Raw genomic sequence first — 22,312 nt, forward strand, 5'->3', positions numbered from 1 at the left:
ACTTTTTGACTCGCGGGCCGCATTGATATAACAAAATTTCCGGGGGGGGGGCAGACTATATATTTTACACGTAACAGTCCACCTGGTATTATTGTATCTGTAAAATTGTCATGCAATCTGCTATTATTATTTATTATTTTATATTTATATTTAAATATTTTAAAAATAATAAAATATTATAATAATTAAAATAAAATTAAAATAATAATTATTATATTATTATTATGTAAAATATGCAAATATAACAATATTATTATATATAATTAATATAATAATTAGCATTAATATAATAAATATAATAATCATAATAGTTATGATAATAATATAATAATTATTATTTTAATTTTTATTATTATTATGTGCTTGTGTCTCTTTTTTCAGGAGCACTTTGTAAACAACAGACCATGTCAAACAACGAAATTGATACAACCATCAAAAGGTTGGCTCAGGCCATGATGCCAGGTTGTATGTTGAGTTTAAATTAAATACTTTTGAAAGATTGGGCGGGCCGTATTCAAACACTTGGCGGGCCGGATGTGGCCCCCGGGCCGTAGTTTGCCAACCCCTGATCTAGGGGTTGGTGGGCGTGTGCGTTGGGGGCGGGCCTGCTGGGGGGGGGGTGCTGCTATTCATTACTTTACAGATGTCATTAACATACAAGTTGAAAGGTTTTGGTCCCAGTACTGACCCTTGGGGTACTCCACACATATAATTTACACTTGCAGATGTGTATTCTCCTAGCTTCACATATTGATTCCAAATTGCTATAAATAAACAAGATGGCCGTGACACTGTTGTTGACAGTGTCTTTGTTAAGCTGTCAATAAACAACGCATAACACCGTATTGTGTAGTAGAATTTGTGTTTATTTACAAAGCAGCGTGTGTTTTTCAAGATGTTTTTGTCTTCCTGGTTTTGAGGTGACCTTTGCTCCTCACTCGGAAGCGAAGACGCAGCCACAAGTTTGCTCCTGAGCCGTTCAACTTTAAGGACTCTGGAGGTGCAAGACACACACACACACATACACACACACGCACACACACATACGCAAACAGTAGCAAAGGTTCTTAATTGTATAATATAACTCAACATGCAATTATTGCTGTCAAATTATTATATCCAAAATCCTGTCCTGCTCCATTTTTTTAACTTTCCCTTATATGTGCTATTTGAAAAATGTAGGATTTAATAAAATCATTTTAAAATAATCATTTTCAGATGATAGACTACTATGGGTTGCATAAAGTGCAATATTATATTATCATCACGCATCACCATCAGCTGAATTAATAATATTTTTTTCATCAAAATATGTGTTGTTCTCTATATCACTCCATCATATTTAAAAATTTCCACAAATGTGTAATCATCATTATCATCATTGTCAACACTGAACATCAATGACACCATAATTATTATAGTGATATTGATCATGCTAACAAAAACATACTCATGTATAATAATAATACACAATAATTATAATATTACACAACACAGATTATTATTATTATTGTTATTAAAACATACGCAGCAATATTATTATATTATCATTACTGTTAATATACATAATAATAATAATAATTGTAATAATAATACATTATTATATATAATAAAACTTTAAATAAAGGTTTTTATTGTTATTATTAAATAATTACGGTAACTGTATTATTCATGATTATTCATAATTATGTTTATTCATATTAATATGCACATTAATCATAACAATATTACACAACATTAATAATGAATAATAATAATAGCATACAACAATAATAACAATAAACACAACAGCATTATATTAGTATCATTATTATTATACATAATCCTATTAATACAAACAACAATAACACAGTAATTATAGTACACAACAATAACAATAATACTATTGTAATTGTTATAATTATTATGGCTGGAAGTGATGCAAAAAAGAGTTATGATATTATATTCTATATTATTGTGATGTTGTATTCATGTTGGCCATTTTAAATGTTTTCTTTTATTTAATGTTTTTCTTGTAATTCCTAATCTGGCATTTTTGGATATTTTGTCACACAATTTCTTTATATTCACAAAACTTTAAATTCCAAAAAAATAAATTAGGTTGGAGTAAATGTCAATAATAATAATAATAATAGAATTCTCATGCATATTTTAAATTAGATTTTATTATAATGACATGAAGTGCAGACACTCACTGTGGGTGCTGAGGGAGGGGCCGTGGGTCACGTGTCTGCGTCCAAGGCCGTGGCTCCTGGACATGATGCAGTCCACATAGTTGTCCCAGAAGACCCGGGCCAGGTCCCAGAAGAGGGCCGTGTGCTTGTTGTTGTCCGACGACCTGAGGACCACCATGAGGTCCCAGAAGGAAGCCACCGTATCGGCGACCCGGGGGAAGCGCATCTCCAGCAGCAGAGCCGACGACGAGTCCCAGCAGTGCGGGTTGGCGCGGGGGACCGACAGGGGGTCCACTTGGCCCGCCTTCTGGCTCTGCAGAGGCACGACGCACACACAGCTCAGAACGAACACCGCGGCTGCCGGCTTGTTCAATACCAGGGGGGGCATCTGCAATTGACCAATACCAGAAGATATTTCAAATAAAATATATTACAATGTGTGTACTTTGCCAAAAAAAAAGGCAAAAAGGAGTTAAAAATGATGAACTTACCGTGAAAAAGAACCACAGTGCTCTATTGCTTGCGAGTTGTTCACAATCTAAAGTACTTTCAGTACTTTGAAGAGAGCGATCATGTAGTATATGCGGCTGCAACATTAGTACCTGCTGGAGGAAGGACCAAAGCGTTGCTTGAATCACTCGACAGGAAGCAATTATTTGTCGTCTGATTTGTCTGCTGCAAGGCTGATAATATTTTGCTTGAAAATAATATTCATATTTTGAAGTTGTACAATTTTTTAAAGAATAACAAATATCAAAAAAGGGACCTTTTATGCTAATTTTTTTACCCTTTGTATTGAATTATGGTCTCCGCACAGAAAACTTTTTAGATTTTCCAGAATCTGCACCTATTCAAGCTGTCATTCCTTTGATTTGTACTTCCTGCCAAAACATTGTGTTTTAATTTATTCAACCCAACAGCCCACTTCCGGGCATGTCCAGTCCGCTGCTTCCTAACTATGAACCATATAAGGAAGTCTGTCCCTCTGTGACATCACAAAGGCGCAGTTTTACCACGCCTTTTTAAAACCGAGCGTTTTAAGCCATACCAAACTTCTTTCAGGGCTCACTTCCAAATACGCAGACCTCATTATCTGAAACTTTGGCATTATTTAACACAAGAATACAACATTTGAACTACATTTATAGGTTAGAAAAGTGGAAAAAGAATAATAAATCCTTTTTAAGACCACAAGTGATTGAGTATTTTATAAAAAAACAACCTTAAGTACCACTTAAAACAAACCATCCCTTTATTCAGTATCTGACCAACTATTTTGTTGCAGCACCATCCCTGACCACATTCCAACAGTAGTCAACAAGCATAGATGGACATTATATTTATTTTAAATGTATTTTATTTATTTTATGCAAAAACACAAAGAAACCCAGGATTACAATTTGGTAGTCCTCTTACCTTTAAAGCCACTTCAGTGACTCATGGATTCACCAAATAGATGCCAAAATTAAAAACATGTCTTATGACAACCTTCTGGTCCTACAATTCCTGTTTTCATGACTCCATGAATGAAGATGCGTTTAAGAGTTTTCTGCATGCGTCTTTAAATAGATCTGTCATGTTCTGACAGGATGCCGATCAAGCTCCATTTGTGTGCTTTTACTGAAATGTCAGGCGTCTGTCGGATGTTATTATCTTCACAGTGAGATGCCGACTTTAAACGTTCCTGATGGCATTCGTACACATTCGTCATTCAACAAAAAGGCAACCCCGCCCTCCAAAGTGTTCAGAAGTGAATTTCCTCATCCTCATCACGTCTATATGTTTTATGAGAATGTATAACTTTTATAAATTAAAGTTGACTAGACTAGACAGGATGGAGAGGGGCCAGGGACAGCTAGCATGTCCGCCTTTGAGCGCTAATGGGGGCGGCAGAGGCGGAGAGGCAGGCCGAGGTGTGCGGAGCCCCCGGTGGATGCAGGCATGGGTGAACAATGCAATCGCATCACAATTTGAATAAGTGGGGCAGATAATTTCCTCTATTTTATATGTTACTTTTCCATCTTATTTTCCTGCAATAGAGCAGCCTTTGTAATCTTGAAAAAATATGGAATAATAATAATAATAATAATAATAATAATAATAAATAGTAATAATAACAATAATAATAATAATAAATAAATGAGAAATTAAAAAAAGAATTTTTTTGAAAATTAGGTGAGAAAACGTAATGATGTTACGAGAATAAAGTCAAAATACAATGAGAAAAAAAAATCATTTTGTGAAAAAAAAATTATAATTTGATAGCATAAAGTTGAAATATTAAGAAAAGAATAAGAAAAAAGATTTTCCAAATATTATTAAAATGAAAAAAAATGATGTTTGATTTTTTGGTAAATTCGGTTGAGAAAAAGTTATGATATTAGTAAAATAAAGATAATATGTAAAATATTAAATGTAAAATACAATGGCAACAATGTTATAATTTTATGGGAAAATTAAATGAAAGTCTTAATATTAATGAAGTTAAAAAAAAAAGTTGTGTCATAAGAATCAAACCAAAACCAGGAAAATTATGTTGGGAAAAAGTTACAATATTAAGAGAATAAAGTCAAAGTATAATGGGAATAAAGTCATAACAATACAAGTTGTACAGGCATCATGTAAATGTTGAACTATTGTTGAACTAAAACAGAAAAAATAAAAAATTTGATAATACTTTTTTTTTTTTTTAAGTGTTCATATTCGGCTCAACTCTACAAGAACGACAGAGTCAATAACCAATTTTTGGATGGCTTATCTTCGTAGTGACAGATGTGATGTCATATTCAACCCAGCAATCTATCGCCAAGATATGCGTCATCCGATCAGTCATCCAACATGCAAAGCACCCGAGACAGATTAGAAAAGGAGAGGTAAAACTTGTCAGTTGTTTATTCACCATTTCAAGTGTACATGATGCAGTGAGAGGACAGCAGAGGACAGGAAACAATGGGAGGCTTACAGGGAGAGGAAAAAACAAGAACGACCCTGCACCAAAGACACGTGTCAGGCCTCGGTATGTACAGGCACCGTTTAGTGTGAACGTGTGATGGAAAAAAAACATCATATGTGACGACACGCACACAAAGAAATGTCAACAAGTGCTCTGTCTTGCTTATTTGTCACGGAAGTATGAATCTCCTGCTGGGAAAAAAACAGCATCGACCAGCTACCAGCATATGTTGTGTTTTTGTGCTGGTATGCTGGCCAGACCAGGTCTTAGCATCCGTGTCAGTTTACGATGATACCACTTCCTTTGACAGCCTTATCGACCTTGCCATTAGACTGGATAATCGTTTAAGGGAACGAGACCCACGCTGAAGACGAGAGATCCCTCTTTTAAGAAATTTTTGTTTTTGTGTTACTACCCAACCTTCCATAAGTGGGTCAAAAATAATCCGGTCAGGTTGTTTTCTTGAAATATCTTTGTAATGACAAATTTTCATAATTTCATATTCAAGGTATTCCTCAAAAAACATGTTTTTGATATCATGCTGTTCACATTTTTAACTTATATTTTATACATTTTAAGAATTTTTTGTTTTTGTGTTACTACCCCAACCTTCCATAAGTGGGTCAAAAATGACCCGGTCAGGTTGTTTTCTTGAAATATCTTCAGAATAAAATTTTTTTATCATTTCATATTCCGGTATTCCTCAAAAAACATGTTTTTGATATCATGCTGTTCACATTTTTAACTTATCTTTTATAGATTTTAAGAAATTTTTGTTTTTGTGTTACTACCCAACCTTCCATAAGTGGGTCAAAAATGATCCGGTCAGGTTGTTTTCTTGAAATATCTTCGTAATGAAAAATGTTTATCATTTCATATTCCAGGTATTCCTCAAAAAACATGTTTTTGATATCATGCTGTTCACATTTTTAACTTATATTTTATACGTTTTAAGAATTTTTTGTTTTTGTGTTACTACCCCAACTTTCCATAAGTGGGTCAAAAATGACCTGGTCAGGTTGTTTTCTTGAAATATCTTTGTAATGAAAAATTGTTATCATTTCATATTCCAGGTATTCCTCAAAAAACATGTTTTTGATATCATGCCATTCACATTTTTAACTTATATTTTATACGTTTTAAGAATTTTTTGTTTTTGTGTTACTACCCCAACCTTCCATAAGTCGGTCAAAAATGACCTGGTCAGGTTGTTTTCTTGAAAACTTTGTAATGAAAATTTTTTATCATTTCATATTCCAGGTATTCCTCAAAAAACATGTTTTTGATATCATGCCATTCACATTTTTAACTAGATTTTAAGAAATTCTTGTTTTTGTGTTACTACCCCAACCTTCCATAAGTGGGTAAAAAATGACCCTGTCTGGTTTTTTTCTTGAAATATCTTTGTAATGAAAAATTGTTATCATTTCATATTCCAGGTATCCCTCAAAAAACATTTTTGAAATCATGCTGTTCACATTTTTAACTTACCTTTATGCACATTTTCTACATTTTGTATGGGGTCATTTTCTTTTTCAAAGATGGGAAAAAGTGAAAAATGAAGATGTTTCTAACATGAAATCATTCTTGTGTGGTCCTAAATATAATACTAAATATTATATACAAGTGATTATTCCTAACCAAAATGGCAAAATTGGCATAAAAATGCATTGATTATAGTATAGAGCAGGAGTCGGGAACCTTTTTGGCTAAGAGAGCCATGAAGGCCAGATATTTTAAAATGTGTATCTGTGAGAGCCATATACATTTTTTTAAAACATTGAATGCAATAAAATGTGTGCATTTTTATGTAAGACCAACAGTTTTAGATATAATGGGCTCTAATTACGTAGACCAGGCACACTACCCCACGCCAATGGGGTGTGGCCAGCACACTTTCGTGAGCAGCGCCGTGTCCAATAATAAATCAAATACTTGCTGCCATTAATGCAACTTCTGCTGCTGCATGGTTTTGCACCGTACTCAGTATATTTCATTCTTTTGGCCATCTTAGCCAGAAGGCTTGGTTCTGCAGCTTTAGCTAGGTGACTATTTGACTAAAGGAGGAAAGTTTACATTTACATGTTGACATCTCAATGACCGAGGTAGACTACCGCATTACCCAGTAATAATCGAGTTTTGGTGTTTGACCTGGAAAATATCATCAGGAAAGATAGATATGGTCGGCCGTATTGCAGTAGAAAATAGATGGACGGATTAAAATGCATAAGAAAGTTGTTGATTTTTAATATTTTTAACAGTGATTTCTGTGATGTTTACTTTAAAATGTTAGCAAACATACATTTTTATTGTGGTAAATGCTTGAGAGCCAGATACAGTCATCAAAAGAGCCCTACCTGGCTCCCGAGCCATAGGTTCCCTACCTCTGGTATAGAGTATAGAGTGTAGGGTCCGGTCACTCGTGCATCTAAGGGTTAAGCTTCCTTATGCTACACTGGTCTCCAGACCAGCATACCAGTATGAAAACACATTATATGCTGGCCTTTGCTGGTCATGCTGGTCTATGCTGTTTTCTCTACTTCTTTGTTATTATCGTTTGAAGCAAAATGGAACAGGATGAAATGGAAACGACACTCGTCAGAATGTTTTGCTCGTTCCACGTCCGTCTTGATGACATGATTACCCATACGTTTGTGCAATATCTCTCTTTGCATAGTAAATAAAAGTTAAATGTTTTACTTTGTGGACATGCACCTAACTTTTGTAGCATATTTTCTTACGCCGTCTAGGGGACTCCCATATAGAATTATAATAAGCCCACTATACAGTAGTGATTGCATGCAGCGTTTCCGTTAAACTGGATTTCAGTTTCAGATGTTGTGGGTGTCGATGGGTGAGCCCTGGTTGGCCGCGTGCCGCGTGCCGCGTGCCGGGACCTGATGGCCTCACATGGCGACGAGAGGCAGACAGAGGGCAAAGTGCTCTGTGTGCAACATCCATATGTTCATGGTGATTGGTTCTTTGGCTTTTTGAGTCACGCTGGAGAGTACTTCGATCTCGTTTGAGCTGACACGCTTCTCTGAAACTTGTGTCCCCAAAATCATATTTACGGTGTTCCAATAGCCTGCTAGAAAACATGCTAATGTAAAAAAAAAAAAAAAAAAAAAAAATGAGGGTAATCATTTCAAACCTGAAATCCTCAACGTATTTACAAGACTGTTTATGGGCCTGCAACATGCAGTTGTTTTAGCTCCACCGCCACCATAAGAGATGCTTTCCGTTCTCTTTGGATGGGTCTTGTTGCTGTATATTCATAGATTACGTAGCCATGCAGAGCCCCCCTTGGAGGAGCTCTTCATGCCAGCAATGAGCGTGGGCAATCATGCCGGGTGTGGGAGTGGCATGGATTCCAACTCCACTCCCTTACAAAACAGGGAGGACGCTATAGAGGAGCTGTCATTGTATAGATCAGGGTGGGGGTGTTATGCGTGATGTGAAAAGGCTAAAAGGCTGCGCGTCTAATGTCACTACAATGGAATTTGTTAAAATGTCCACTATATATATTTTTTTTGTCATTATTATTCAAGTAAATCTAATGCCAAAGGTCAGCAGCAGTAAGTGCAGTCCAGCTGTCAGGGAACTAAGGAAGCCTTGAAGGAGTCCATCTGTGATTGGCTTCGCTCCCTTCCCTCCCCCCCGTCAGGTTTAAATGGCTGTGGCGTTGGGGTCGTACCGCCGTTTCTTCACATTTCTTACGAGGAGACAAGAAACATGTGTTAGTTTTGGTTGCAGTCGCGTGCGGGACCCCGGTCAGTGCAACATGGACAAGCCGCCATCACTCGTCCCTTTGGTCTTTGTTAGAATTCTGAAAGGAACAGTGCAGTTTTTAAAATGTCGCCCATCATCCACAATCTCTTATGTGAGACATGAAAACACGTCTTTATTTTATTTTATTTTATTTTATTTTATTTTATTTTATTTTATTTTATTTTATTTTATTTTATTTTATTTTATTTTATTTTATTTTATTTTATTTTATTTTATTTTATTTTATTTTAGCAAATATATGAAACATTACAGTGCATTTCTTACATCAATCAAAATATAACGGCGGGGTACACCCTGGACTGGTCACCAGCCAATCACAGGGCACATATAGACAAACAACCATTCACACTCACATTCATACCTATGGACAATTTGGAGTCGCCAATTAACCTAGCATGTTTTTGGAATGTGGGAGGAAACCGGAGTACCCGGAGAAAACCCATGCAAACTCCACACTGAGATGGCCGAGGGTGGAATTGAACCCTGGTCTCCTAGCTGTGAGGTCTGCGCGCTAACCACTCGACCGCCGTGCCGCCTTCTTCTAAACTTAAGAAGCCAAAATGTCACCACTTCCACACGGAATGGGAGGAGTACTTTTTTCACTCTGTCATGGACAGGCCATGGCCGACTTCATGCAGTGTTAAGGTAATGTAATGTAAGGTAATGTCTCAATGTTTTGTGTCATTACTGCCACCTATCTACCGACCACGTACCGTAGTACTTGTAATTCAGTATGTTTTCACTGATACTGCAATAGACCATCATTAGATCATTAGATAGATCATTCATTCATTCATTTATTCATACATACAAGATATTGCAGGTGACGACTGTCCGTGCCGCCCACTTATTATTATCATTGTAATATTAATATTGGTACAGTAAACCTCGGATATATTGGACTCGGATATATCTGAAATTCGCTCACAACGGACAGATAAAAAAGAACCAATTTTTCTGTAATGCATTTCCAATAAAAATTCATTGCATATATCTGATTTTTTATAACGGATTTTGCCTATTTCGGACAAAATCTCCAGTCCCGTTCCAATGCATTTCCATTAAATTTCCCTCGCATATATCGGATGGCCGCATCGTGGCGCTCCGATTCGCCGAATCGTGACAGGCCGCTATACGACGTCATTTGCAGCGTTTGCAGCGTTGCCTGCGCGTCCAGGTACATTGGAAACATAGTCAAGGAAGTGCCTTTTTATAACGGATAAAATCCGATTTACGCATAGACCGGATATAAATCCGATATATGCGTAAAACGGACATTTTCCGGTATACGCATATAACGGATTTTGCTCATATCGGACAAAACCAGTGGGAACAATTGAATCCGATATATCCGAGGTTTACTGTATTATCATTATTATCATTATTGTTATCATTATTATCATTATTATCATTATTATTATTATTATTTTCTGTGCATTCTAAAGATATAAAAAGAGATAAAAAAGAGACAGCTCGTTAATGCTCGTAATGGGACACACCTATTCCGCCTACAAAGCCTGTTGTTAAAACACCTCCAAAAACCTCCATGGTTTCATGGTTTGATATCCATGTGTCACATAAGGATTGTGGATGATGGGCATTTCCGTTAAAGTCAAAAAATAGTTCGATGACTTCCAAATGCTGAGGAAAAGTAAGGAAAAGGCTGGTCCATGTTGGCCACAAGTTGCCAGATGTGTTTACATTCACAAACCTTGGTTGTTGTCTTATGTTGTGTTCGTGTGTGATGCAGTAACAAAGTGGAACCTCTCAGCTCCGACATAATTCCCTCAGGGACGCGCTTTAGCCTCCAATGAAAGTAGCGTGAACCCTCAGTTTTTCGGACGCCCCCGTTTTTGGTGAAAAAATTTCGCCCAAATTTAGAAATCCCTCACTTATTGAGTTGGTTCCAGACCCAAATGTGATAAGTGAATTCCTCCAAAGTTGGATTCCTTATTTGTAAATACAATATATTCGTAGAAACACACAAGCAGACATCAATGCTTATGTGTGTTGCTGTAAATGTGTTCCGGAGGCCAAGTGGGGGGCAGACAGGAAGTGATTTTCAGAGTTGAGTTTTTGCTTGATGTTGGTTACAATGAATTATTGTGTTGTCTTCGTCAAGTCTGGTGCTTGTGTGTCTCACCCAGTATTACAGAAACATTACAATTATAGTATAAAGAATACCAGACAATATAGTCATTTAGTCGTGAATTTTAAACCCTTGGATATATTGAGGTAGTGGGGTGATTTCCAATATAACCAAGCTAAGAAAAAGCAAAGGACGCAATGACATATCAAAAGTATCACTACTTCGATTTCAGACTCGACTTCAGCGCATGAAGGAGCTGGTATCAAAGTATCAATATTTCAGTATCGATGAAGTCGTTACTAGCGTGCTCTCCTTAACGTGTTTGTGGCAATTTCAAGGATTTTATGCAGGAGATTAAAAACAAAAACAACTATATATGCAATACACGGCTCTCGGTCGGATGTAGTATGCCACCTGACCATTCGCTTTGCATACATTTCGGATTTATATCCACATACGAATGAGGCCCGAGTCGCATTTGAAAAAATTGGAATTGTGATGTTCACACCGGCATGAAAAAAAAATCACATACAGGTTGCGTATGAGCAAAGAAATCAGAGTATATAATCACGTCTTTGAATGCATCTTTGGATGCCTTATATTTGGATTTTTAACCATTTTTATGCTTGAAATATAATTGAATAAAAATAATGTAGGCAAAAAGCCTGTAAAGTTTGTTAAAATATGCATTTAAAAAATATTAATAGACCATATTCAGCTGATTGTTATTGAGTGTGACTGCTAAATAACGTGCCATGGGGCCAAATAAAGTTGTGAGTGCCAGCAATTAAAGAATTTCCTTAATTAAGCACCATCCATTCTTCACTTCATAATTATTCTCTTAAAACAATTTTTTGTTAATACTTTTGTTTTCTTTAGAATGGATGACTTCCTTATTTCGTATAGGGAAAACGAGTAAAGATATATAAGGCATTTTTAAAAGACACGTTCAAAATGATGAGTAGTTGTAGCTTCGTTGAAGGTTTGGATGATTTCAAAACAGGCACAATAACCCCTAAAAGAGACTACTATTAAAAAGCTGAAACTCAACTCTCAACCCCCAACGTCGCTTCCTGTCCGCCACCCCACTCGGCTCCCCTTGCACCGGAACACATTTACAGCAACACACACAAGCACAAGTCTTATTGATGTCTTATTTTCCCTTTGTATGTCTTCCTATGTTGAATCATAGGAGCGTAAAAGTGACTATAGGGGTGCTATTTAATGTCGAGAGGGCTTTAATCATACTAAAAACCATTGTAGGTGTTTAGCTAAACTATTTTTCTATGTTGTAACCACAAAAATATTCCAACCAATTAACCGTGATAAATGAGGGATTACTGTGTGTAAAGGAGGACTTAGGAGGTTCCACTTGAACGTGATGTGACACTACCTGTATTCATGAAAGTGTTGTTGGGTCTGTGAATGCAAACAAACCATGATGGCTCCTATAGCAGGCAACCACAGCATACATGCATGTGTACATGTGTGTCGTTACCAGTGTTACCAGAGACATACAATATCATCTCCAAAGGAGGGAAAGACATCCAAAACAATCACAGCAGCAGGAGCGGCAGCGACGGCGGTAACTAGCACAACAATGGGACAACGACAAATATACGACAACAGGAGTGATGCACAACCTCCCCGTACTGTGGCTTGTTGAGGGGCTCCTATCTCTTATCATGTCATGCACCTGATTCGATAATAGAAGGCCAGTTGGAAGGCGGTACTGCTGTGCTTGGTTTCATGCAGTGCAATGCGCCGTGTCTCTACCGGGGTCTGTGAAGCAGGCAGCAATGGAGGCCGCAGGTTAGGAGGGAGGGGGGGGGCGGGTCAGAGAGTCCCGCTTTGCTCCAGGGCGGAACCTGGTCATCCCAGGTGGGTGTAGCCAGCCACGGGCAGCGAAAAGGTCCCGGCTTGCCTCTCTCACTAACCGTGTCCCTCACCGCGATGCTAACAGTAATGGACTGAGAAAAAGACTGCAGTAGTGAGAGAACGACAAGCACGGACCACCCACGGGTTGGCTCCGCCTTTGGGCAATTGACTGACCTCCTCCAAGCCAACAAGTGAACATGCACGTCCTTTTTTTTTTCTTTTACAGTACCTCCGCCAAGTGTGTTACAGTATGTCTTTGTGTCATTGAGTATCGGAAAAGGGACAGTAGGCAAATGCTAAGGGGACTGTAGCCTCAAGGGGACAGCTAAAAATCAGGGAAAAATTCATCCATCCATACGTCCATTTTCTATCCCAGCTGGTCGCCAGCCAATCACAGGGCACATATAGACAAACAACCATTCACACTCACATTCATACCTATGGACAATTTGGAGTCGCCAATTAACCTAGCATGTTTTTGGAATGTGGGAGGAAACCGGAGTACCCGGAGAACATGCAAACTCCACACAGAGATGGCCGAGGGTGGAATTGAACTTTATATCGTTTTTGTAAATACTAAATTTTTGTATATTGTTACTGTATAATGTATATGTGGTTTGTAAAGAGTATAGTACATAGTACACACGGTCCTCATCCCTTCCTGATCATCGCCTTCATTTCACATTGTTTTCTGTATGTGAAACTAGAATTACTCTCGGCAAAATGTGGTAATAATTTTTGGGGGTCTAGATTTGCCTGATTTCATATGGGAAAAATTTGGCAGAATTTAATTTTTGACTGATGGATTAATAAGAAAAACCGAGTTCCACTACAGGGGTGTCCAAAGTGTGAACCAGGTCTTTTTTTTATTCGACCACAGCTCACAAAAAAACAACAGCAAATATGAAAAATATGAAGTCAAAATATTAGCATAATAAAAAATGTAATCCTGTGGAAAAAAAGCTATAATTTTAAGTATTTTATTAATGTCTTAATACCAAATAAAAGAATGATGCTGCAGATTTTGGGAAATTAGGTTGGGAAAAGGTTATAATAATAGAATAATAGAGTCACAAAATTAAAAATAGGATAAAATAGGATAAAACATGTACATTTCCGACACAAAAAAAAAATCATTTTCCAAAGTCGGAATATAATAAGAAAGAAAACACAGAATGAAGTTGCAAATTTGGGGAAATTAAGTTCGTAAAAAAAATAAAGTAGATTAAAGTCAAAATACTATGAAAAGTTGTCATTGTATGGGAAACATGTTGTCATTTTATAACAATGAACACGTGATTTTTGGGGAGAAAAATATAAGTATAAAGTGAAAATATTAAAGACAAAATATGATATTAAACATGATTTTAAAAGATATATAATAAGTCACAATATTATGACAAATAAATAAATAAATTATGTTGGAAAAAAGTTATCATATTTAGGGAATCAAGTCAAAATATTACAAGAAAAAAGTTGTCATATTACGGGAAAAAAAGCTAATTTTATGAAAATAAAGTAAGAATATCATTGGGGAAAACATTTTATTTTTAGAAGCATAAAGTTTAAAGTCGAAATATTATGACAAACAAAAAGTAAAGAATTAAGTTGCACATTTAGGAAAATTACGATGGGAAAAGTTATGACGTTACAAGAATAAAGTCATAATTACGTGAAAAAGTCATAACGTGGATACGTATATCAGTATAAAAAAATTTCCAGATCATAAAAAACGATATTAAGAGAATGCTGTGTTCAACACATGAACACAACATACAGGAATGTGTCATGTCACATACATATATCAGTATCGGCTGATATCGAATTTGGAAATTGAGAGTTGGCATATCGTTCTAAAAAAAAAAGACATTTTGAAATATTTGGGAAAAAAACAAAGAGAATTTGAAAAACAAAAAAAAGAGGAGAAACAAAAAACTACAAAAATTTTAGAAGCATAAAGTTTAAAGTGTTTGTATTATATATCCAAGTGTTTATATTACAAAAATGTCAAATATCAAAGTAGCCCATCCATGGAAAAAGTTTGGACACCCCTGTCCCACTAGATTGTAAATTGCTGATAATGTGACTCTGCAATTTCAGCCCATACATATATTCATCACATTGGCCTTGGCGGAGGTATGAGCTCTACTGGTTGCCATTACGGCTCTGGTTTTGACTTTCTTTCATCATTGATGCTTTTGCCGGTGTCATGCTTGGGTGGCTGCAGGGTTCTATGTATCTTTAAGTCCATTCGGAGAAAGACAGGTAACTTCATCCACTGCTTTTCTAACTCTATCCACAAGAAATGTTCTCCATTTTAGCTCCAAATAACAACAACACCTTCTTGGAATCAGTTTCGCTGCCGTTTGAACATGCATGTCAAGCACTGAGCTCGGCCCCGTCTGCCCAATCAGTTTGAGGTTCTGCTACAGATCCACAGACCGCCCTCGTGTGGCGCAACCTTGAGCATGTCTACTCTTCGTCAGGAAAAAAAGGGCGTGTGCGTTAAATATGGGCCTCGGCATCTCGGGAACAGACGCCGGGCGCGATACGTGTCCATATTCTGCAGCAGGAGCTCAAACCCCGGCGTCTAAAAAGCAGCAGGGATGCTACGAGGTCGAGCAGGAGAGGCATGCGGCGTGTTTGCTTACTTAAAACCCCATCCAGTCCCCCCCAGCACTATGGCAGCCACAAGGATGGCTCCGGCGATGGAGCCTATTATTAGATTGGTGGCACTAGGACCTGCAAAGGGTTATGGGGGGAAAAAGACATGAGTTTCTATGGCGACTCGCTGGACAAATAACATGTAACCATTCCACATGATTACAGACTCCGACAATGTCTTGCATGCTCTCTCCAGCCCCGTTCTAGATGTTATGATCATCAGTGGGAGGACTGATAGCCATCAAATGTTTCATTCAACAGATTGATGGTGTGGCCTGCAGTATGCACAAAATGCTTTTAGGGGTCTAAACACTGCAACGGGATACTTCTTCAGGTTGGGGACAGCTATCCATCTAAATGCCCCGCCCACATGCCCCAGAAAGGAGAGGATCACAGGAGCAACCACATGACGACTAAGAAGAAGAGAAAAAGGAAAAGGAAGGAGATGAAGAAAAGGGGTTAAAATGAGGGAACAACGGGAAGAGAGTCGAAGGAGAAAGGGTAACGAGAGCGGGTTGGGGAGGGGGTTTCCATCAATCAATCACACGACACTGAAAACAACCAATCATAAGACACGATTATATGGTCATCACCAACACACAAGAAGACACAAAGCCACCGGGACGCACACACGGGCTCAGGCCGGCTCACAAGAGCGCCCGCACACTGACTGAGGCACCACTATGAGAGGAAGAGCTGTGAAAAAAAAAAAAATGCTTACTCTATTCCCCACCCTGTGCCTCCAAAAATCACCCCCAGGGCCAGAATGGTCCCTGCTACTGCCCCTATCAGCCTGTTAGTGGCCACGCTCACTGTGTGGAGGGAAAAGGAGCACGTTACCACTCTGTCAGAAGACAAACAGCAGGCCTCCGCCCGCTCATCCCCGGCCCTTAAAGCTGCGGTGTCCATGTCTATGCTAAAATCATCTCTGTTACTCTTTCAAGGACTAAAAGCCAAACACTGGATGCTCTAAATATGCATTTTTGGGTACATTTTACAAACAAACTGGAATGAGGTGGAAACTGACCCTTGGGTCCTTGAGTCGGTGTAGTGTCAGGCGCTTTCGGGGGGTCGGGCATACTACAGTCGGTCCCTGCCCACGTGGTGTCACAGGTGCATGTGGCTTCGTTGTTGCACACCTGAACAGATCAAACATGACGTGATGTGACCTCCAGCCATTGGTATCAAAGGTGTCCAAAGTGTGGTGTGAGGCCATTAGTGGCCGGCGGGTGTTTATTTATTAGCCCGCTGCACATTCTAAAAATAATTATAAAAACGAAAAAATTGGAAAAATCAGCAGCAATTTTTCAAGAAGAATATCTAAATATTAGAGAAAAAGGTTGTAATTTTTCAATTTTAGTAGCAAATATTTGAACTTGAAATATATATATTTTTAAAAGATGTAAATTTTTCATGTTGTAATATTATGGAATTTTTTTTATTAAGCTACAAAAAAATTATATCAAAATATTATCGGAATAGTTCACAAGAAGAAATTTGAAATAGACAGTAAAGTAAAAAAAAAATCCTAAGAGAAAAAAGTAATATTCTAACGAGAAGGATGTGAACTTGCAATATTATGAGGAAAAATAACGTCATTTTAGTAGTTGAAATATTAAAAAAATAGAAGTAATTTTGTAAGTAAAGTAAAGTCATAATATGATGAAAAGCAATAAAACCAAAACAATTGGTTGCAGGAAAAGTTCTAATGTTACAAGAATAAAGTCTAATTATTATGAAAATAAAATCATAATTACAAGAAGAAAATTTACAAAAAAGAAGGTTGAAATAACTGGGGCAATAAAAAAAACAACTAAGAACACGAGAAATGTAAGTAAGTAAATAAGTAAAATATATTTATGTTGCACCTTTCACAGACAAAGTGCTTGGAAAAAATTAAAAAAAATATACATATTTTACAACAATAATGTCAAAATATAAAAAGAAACAAGTCAAATTCTAATGAGAAAAACGTTATAATTTTACAAAAATATACTTGGGAAATCATGATGAAAAATAATGTCATTTTAGTGGCATACACTTGAAATATTTTTTTTATGTTTTTTAAGTTGTAATATTATGACAAACAATATTTTATGAAAATTACAGTTTTATGATTTTCTTATAAATACGGTATACGGTATGTTTTTTCTTTAATATTACAACTTCATACTACTAAATGACATTATTTTTCTTCATAATATTACGACTTTATTACTGTAAAATTACTACTGAAGGTTCCATTTTCACTGTTAAATTATATTTTTTGGAATGTGGCACAGGCCAATAACGGACACTTTGGACACCCCCCTGCTATAAACTGTGTCTAAGTGGACTAGACATGCAGACTCACCCCGTGGGCGGAGCACACTTGCCCATTCGGTCCAATGGGGCAGGTGCTAATGTTGAGGGACTGGATGGACAGACACTTGCGGTCAAGGCACATCATGGACGGCCCACAAGGAGTCCCGTCATCCACGTAGCCTAAATCGGTCTCATCATCCAAAAGAACGTGTCCACCACTGAGAGGAAAAGGACATGTCAAAACTTCGTATAGACTCCGTTTTAAAACACAACACATTTACCTGCAGTCAATCAGCCTGCCTTGGTGGTTAAAAGAGGTGGGGGTGATATCGCCTTTCATTGTTCCAATACGTGGGTTGCGGCCGATGTTGGTACACAGGAGAAAACCACAGAAAACATCACTGTAAGAGACAAACAGAAAGAAGCCTGTTATTATTATTACGATTCATTTTCATATTCACATCACTACACATCCATCTTCTTCCACTTATTCAGCGTCGGTTTGGGTTTGATTTTTTTTTTTCATATATATTTAGACTTTCTTTATAAATTTTGTAATAGTATAACTTTATTCCCATAATATTTTGACTGTATATATATATAGCAATAATTTATTTCTCATAATATTATGACTTTAAAAAAAATGACAAGATTTTTTCAACAATATTTCAACTTGATGCGACTGTATTTTTTCTCACAATATTACATGTTTATTCTCACTAAATTATACCTTTTTCTCATTAAAATACCAAATTGTTCTTTTTTGACTTTATTATGCTGTTTATGCTATTTCAGCCTTATTACATAACATTTTTTTAACATAACCTAATGTTCCAAAAGTTACAACTTCAATTGTTTTTTGTTTTTTTTTACACCTTAAAAAATTACATTTTTAAGGTTTTAACTTTATGCTTCTAAAAAGATATATTCCTTATAATATTAAGATGTTTTTCTTGTAAAATTATAACTATTTCTTGGCTAAAAAACTATTTTCAAATTTTTGAAGTTTTTTTTAACAAGTTTTCTTGTTGAAATTTTATTTTCAGAATGTAAAAATAGCCCCAGGGCCGCACTTTGATACCTGCTAGAGAGAAATTCTGCACAGGAAATCCTTTAATCATCCTTATTGTGTGTGTGTGTGTGGTTTATTTGTTCATAGAAAGCACACAGATCGATGAACAATTTGTATCTGTCTCTCTGTGATGCGTTCAAGGAGCAAAAAAGTGCCTGAGCTTTGATAAAGTAGGTAATTCAAGAATATGAACTCACAGCAAAATACCAAGGTAGCAACTGCTAACAATAGGATCGGAATGTAAAACTTTTTAATTATTATTATAATAAACCGGTTTCAGCATAATAAACTGCAGTTCTATGTCTCTATGATCAATAATACGGTTAATATTGAAAGATATTGTTAAAATGTCACCGGTCGTACAGTGTCAGGGAGACTGTATATGCAGTAGAGTACATAAAAAGTGACATGAAAAGGGTATACTTTTTCCATTTTTTTCCTAGAAGACCAACTCTGCGACGAGGATTTCTCATTTGGAACTCACTGTTTGCTGCACTGCATCCATTTGTCGCCGTCCCTTCCACAGTTGCCCTTCTCCGTGCCCTCCGTGTTTAGCTTCTCATAGCAGAACTTCTCTGAGCCTCCGGCCTCTGACAAGACAAAGCGACAAAATGAGGAGCAAGCTCCACTTAGCCAACTTCCTCCCATCAAGTGTGTTCTTCTCACTCGGCCCCCAGATGTATCTGCACTGGTTCTCTCTGGTCTTGCACTCTCCACTGTAGCAGCGGCCCTTCAGACACAAGACAAATCATCAAAGACGTGGATAAGCTTTTTACAGTGACAATACACCTGCATAGAAAATGCAGTTCTCAAATAAAACATGTTATTTATGAAGGGAGAAAAAAAAGCCAAATTAGATTAATAGAGATTACATATAAAGCCATTTCAAAAGCTGTGGGACTCCAGCAAACCACAGTGAGAGCCATTATTCATTAATGGTGAAAACACAAAACAGGGGTGAACCTTCCAAGGAGTGGCCGGACAACCAAAATGACCCCAAGAGTGCAGAAACGACACATCCAAGAGGTCATAAAAGACCCCACAACAACATCCAAAAAAACTGCCGGCTTGCCTCAGTTAAGGTTAGTGTTCATGACTCCACCATAAGAAAGACACTGGGCAAAAAATGGCCTGCATGGTAGAGTTCCAAGATGAAGAAAAAGAACTTGAGGGTGTGTGTCCCTTTAAATCGGGGTAAAATATGGTGGTGGTAGTATGATGGTCCGGGGCTGTTTAGTTGATTCAGGACCTGGAGGACTTGCTGTGATAAATGGAACCATGAATTCTGCTGTCTGCCAAAAAATCCTGAAGGAGAACGTCCGGTCATCTGTTGGTGACCTCAAGCTGAAACCAACTTGGGTTCTGCAACAGGACAATGATCCAAAAAAGGAAAAGTCTCTAATATGGCTGAATGACAACAATTCAATTCTATTCTATTCTTTATTTTAACAATACACTATTAAAATGACCTTCACTTTTGCTCATTAGATTACATTTTTTTTAATTATTATTATGACTTTATTCATATACAATTACTGTTTATGTTTCCAATTCCACTCTGTTTGTATTTTTCAGTTATCTTGTTAAATTATATTTTTTAGAATGTGCCATGGGCCAATAGAAAAACAGCTGCCCCCTGGGGCCACACTTTGGACACCCCTCAAATGTAGTTTGTGCTCCTTGCACAAAAGAGACCTTACCATTCCATTCTTACCTGGTTTACCTGACAGAGATAACCGTCTTGTTTATGCAGATTGGGAGGACACTGTAAAGACCAAAAACAGAAGATATTTGTTATAATTTTTAGTGTAAGTTGTAAATAATATGTAGTCACTGACACTGTACTCAGAACACGTGGAGAATATTAGCATTCAATCATCTTTATCAATGATTGTTGTGATATTTCTCCTCTGTGTGAGCTTTTAATTTTCGCTTCCAAAGTGATGGCTTTCCTTTTCCTTGGTGCACTGGCACTTGGGTGATGTACTGATATGCAAAATGTAGCACATGGCACAAACGGCATTTATGGAGCATATTCTTTCATGCGCTGTCCATGCGTTGTTTACAAATCAAAATAACCATCTGTACAATTTTTCAAAAATTATACTGTAGTGAAATTCTAGAAACAGGAAAATGTCGGGACTAGAGTAAAGCAAATCACAGCAAAATCCAAATAACACACAACATTGCCCCTAGTGGCTGTGAGCAGCATAGGAATTATCCATCAACCTCAGCAACTATCAGTATCCTTTTCACCTTCAAGTCACCCCATAACCTTGCACATGAATATCACAATTCATTATAAAGAAAATCATTATTATTATCCAGAGGTCGCCAAGTGGTCGTCAATCTGAAGGTTGAAGTTTGGATCCCTCCGTGACCATGTCAAAGTATCCCTGAGTAAAATAAACCCCCGGTTTGGTCCTGATGCTGTGGCATCACTCTATGCATGAGCTGTTAACTTTAGCTTCCATTCCATTAACATAGTCCATGAATCATTGGGTGAATGGGGTGACATTGTCAAGCTATTTGAGCGCCAGAAGTTAGAAAAGTGCCCCATAAGTGGTGGGGCATTTATCAAACGCAACCTGATTTCTAGCCGTGCCATGACTTTTCTGTGAGAAATTTCAAAGATGTTGAAAAGAAGTGAAATCTCGCTTTCCGTCATTCCCAAAGTTCAGACAAAAAACAAAACGTACAGAAACTCGAGCATTTTTTTCCCATGCAGAATAATGTAAATTCAATTAACACCTGCAAAAAATACATTTTATAGGGAATACTGTAATTATATTTTTGCATGCAGAAAAAAAAGCAAAATAATTATGAATGATAAATGAATGTGACTTATCGTTGATGCACACCTCCCTTTACATCCTGGCGACATTGAATTCAATAGTGTTTCTCACCTTCTTTGTAAAACTGCTGACTATCGCAACTTTTTTGGCCCCATGGCAGGTTATGTCAACAAAACAGGGTATCCCTGTGTGCCTTAAATACTGTAAACAGTGTGAAGTACCGTAAATTATAAGATGCACCCATTAACTTTAGCGGGAAAAGCAGATTTAATAAAGAGCTGCCTGTGCAGACCAGGCAGGTCACATTTGTCAGGAACCGACAAATAGAAAATTCTCTTTTTGAAATAAATATAGAAAAAGTTAAATATAGTGTTCAATCTTCAGTAGTAGTGGTAGTGGTAGTCTCTGCAACCGGGTTAGCGCCTTCCTTCTCACGTTCCCCATGACAACAGACGGTCAACATGTTTGATACCGTCTTTATCCAGCAACCAACCAAGTCTTTTTTCCTGTTACTCCCACTAAGCAGCTTCTCCTCCTTCATATCTCCGCGGGGATCTACGATCACTCGCTTTAGCAAAAGGGTGCTCAAATCTA

The 22,312-nt window shown here is 37.2% G+C and overlaps 2 protein-coding genes across 19 annotated transcripts in view; both read right to left on the reverse strand.

Moving 5' to 3' along the window:
- Window positions 1-633: 633 nt before the first annotated feature.
- On the reverse strand, window positions 634-2,701 carry LOC131135837 (protein FAM237A-like). Its single transcript, XM_058082189.1, has 2 exons — window positions 2,196-2,701; window positions 634-994 (listed from the first exon to the last, which is right to left on the reverse strand). The coding sequence occupies exons 1-2, from the start codon at window positions 2,560-2,562 to the stop codon at window positions 891-893; spliced, it is 471 nt and encodes a 156-aa protein (XP_057938172.1). The 5' UTR covers window positions 2,563-2,701; the 3' UTR covers window positions 634-890.
- The window catches only part of LOC131135831 (disintegrin and metalloproteinase domain-containing protein 23), a 76,509-nt gene continuing 56,623 nt past the window's right edge, over window positions 2,427-22,312 (reverse strand). For 13 of the 18 annotated variants that reach the window (XM_058082171.1, XM_058082167.1, XM_058082170.1 and 10 more), the window contains 8 exons: window positions 20,638-20,688; window positions 19,590-19,653; window positions 19,408-19,513; window positions 18,133-18,252; window positions 17,901-18,069; window positions 16,575-16,686; window positions 15,535-15,625; window positions 5,052-8,839 (listed from right to left, as the gene is read on the reverse strand). In XM_058082171.1, coding sequence (XP_057938154.1) covers window positions 8,794-8,839; window positions 15,535-15,625; window positions 16,575-16,686; window positions 17,901-18,069; window positions 18,133-18,252; window positions 19,408-19,513; window positions 19,590-19,653; window positions 20,638-20,688 — 759 coding nt within the window. In that variant the 3' untranslated portion in view covers window positions 5,052-8,793. The other 5 variants (XR_009131658.1, XM_058082162.1, XM_058082177.1 and 2 more) reach the window with 5 other exon arrangements.

Source organism: Doryrhamphus excisus, chromosome 9 (genome assembly GCF_030265055.1).
Source record: "Doryrhamphus excisus isolate RoL2022-K1 chromosome 9, RoL_Dexc_1.0, whole genome shotgun sequence".
NCBI classification, from domain to species: Eukaryota; Metazoa; Chordata; class Actinopteri; order Syngnathiformes; family Syngnathidae; genus Doryrhamphus; species Doryrhamphus excisus.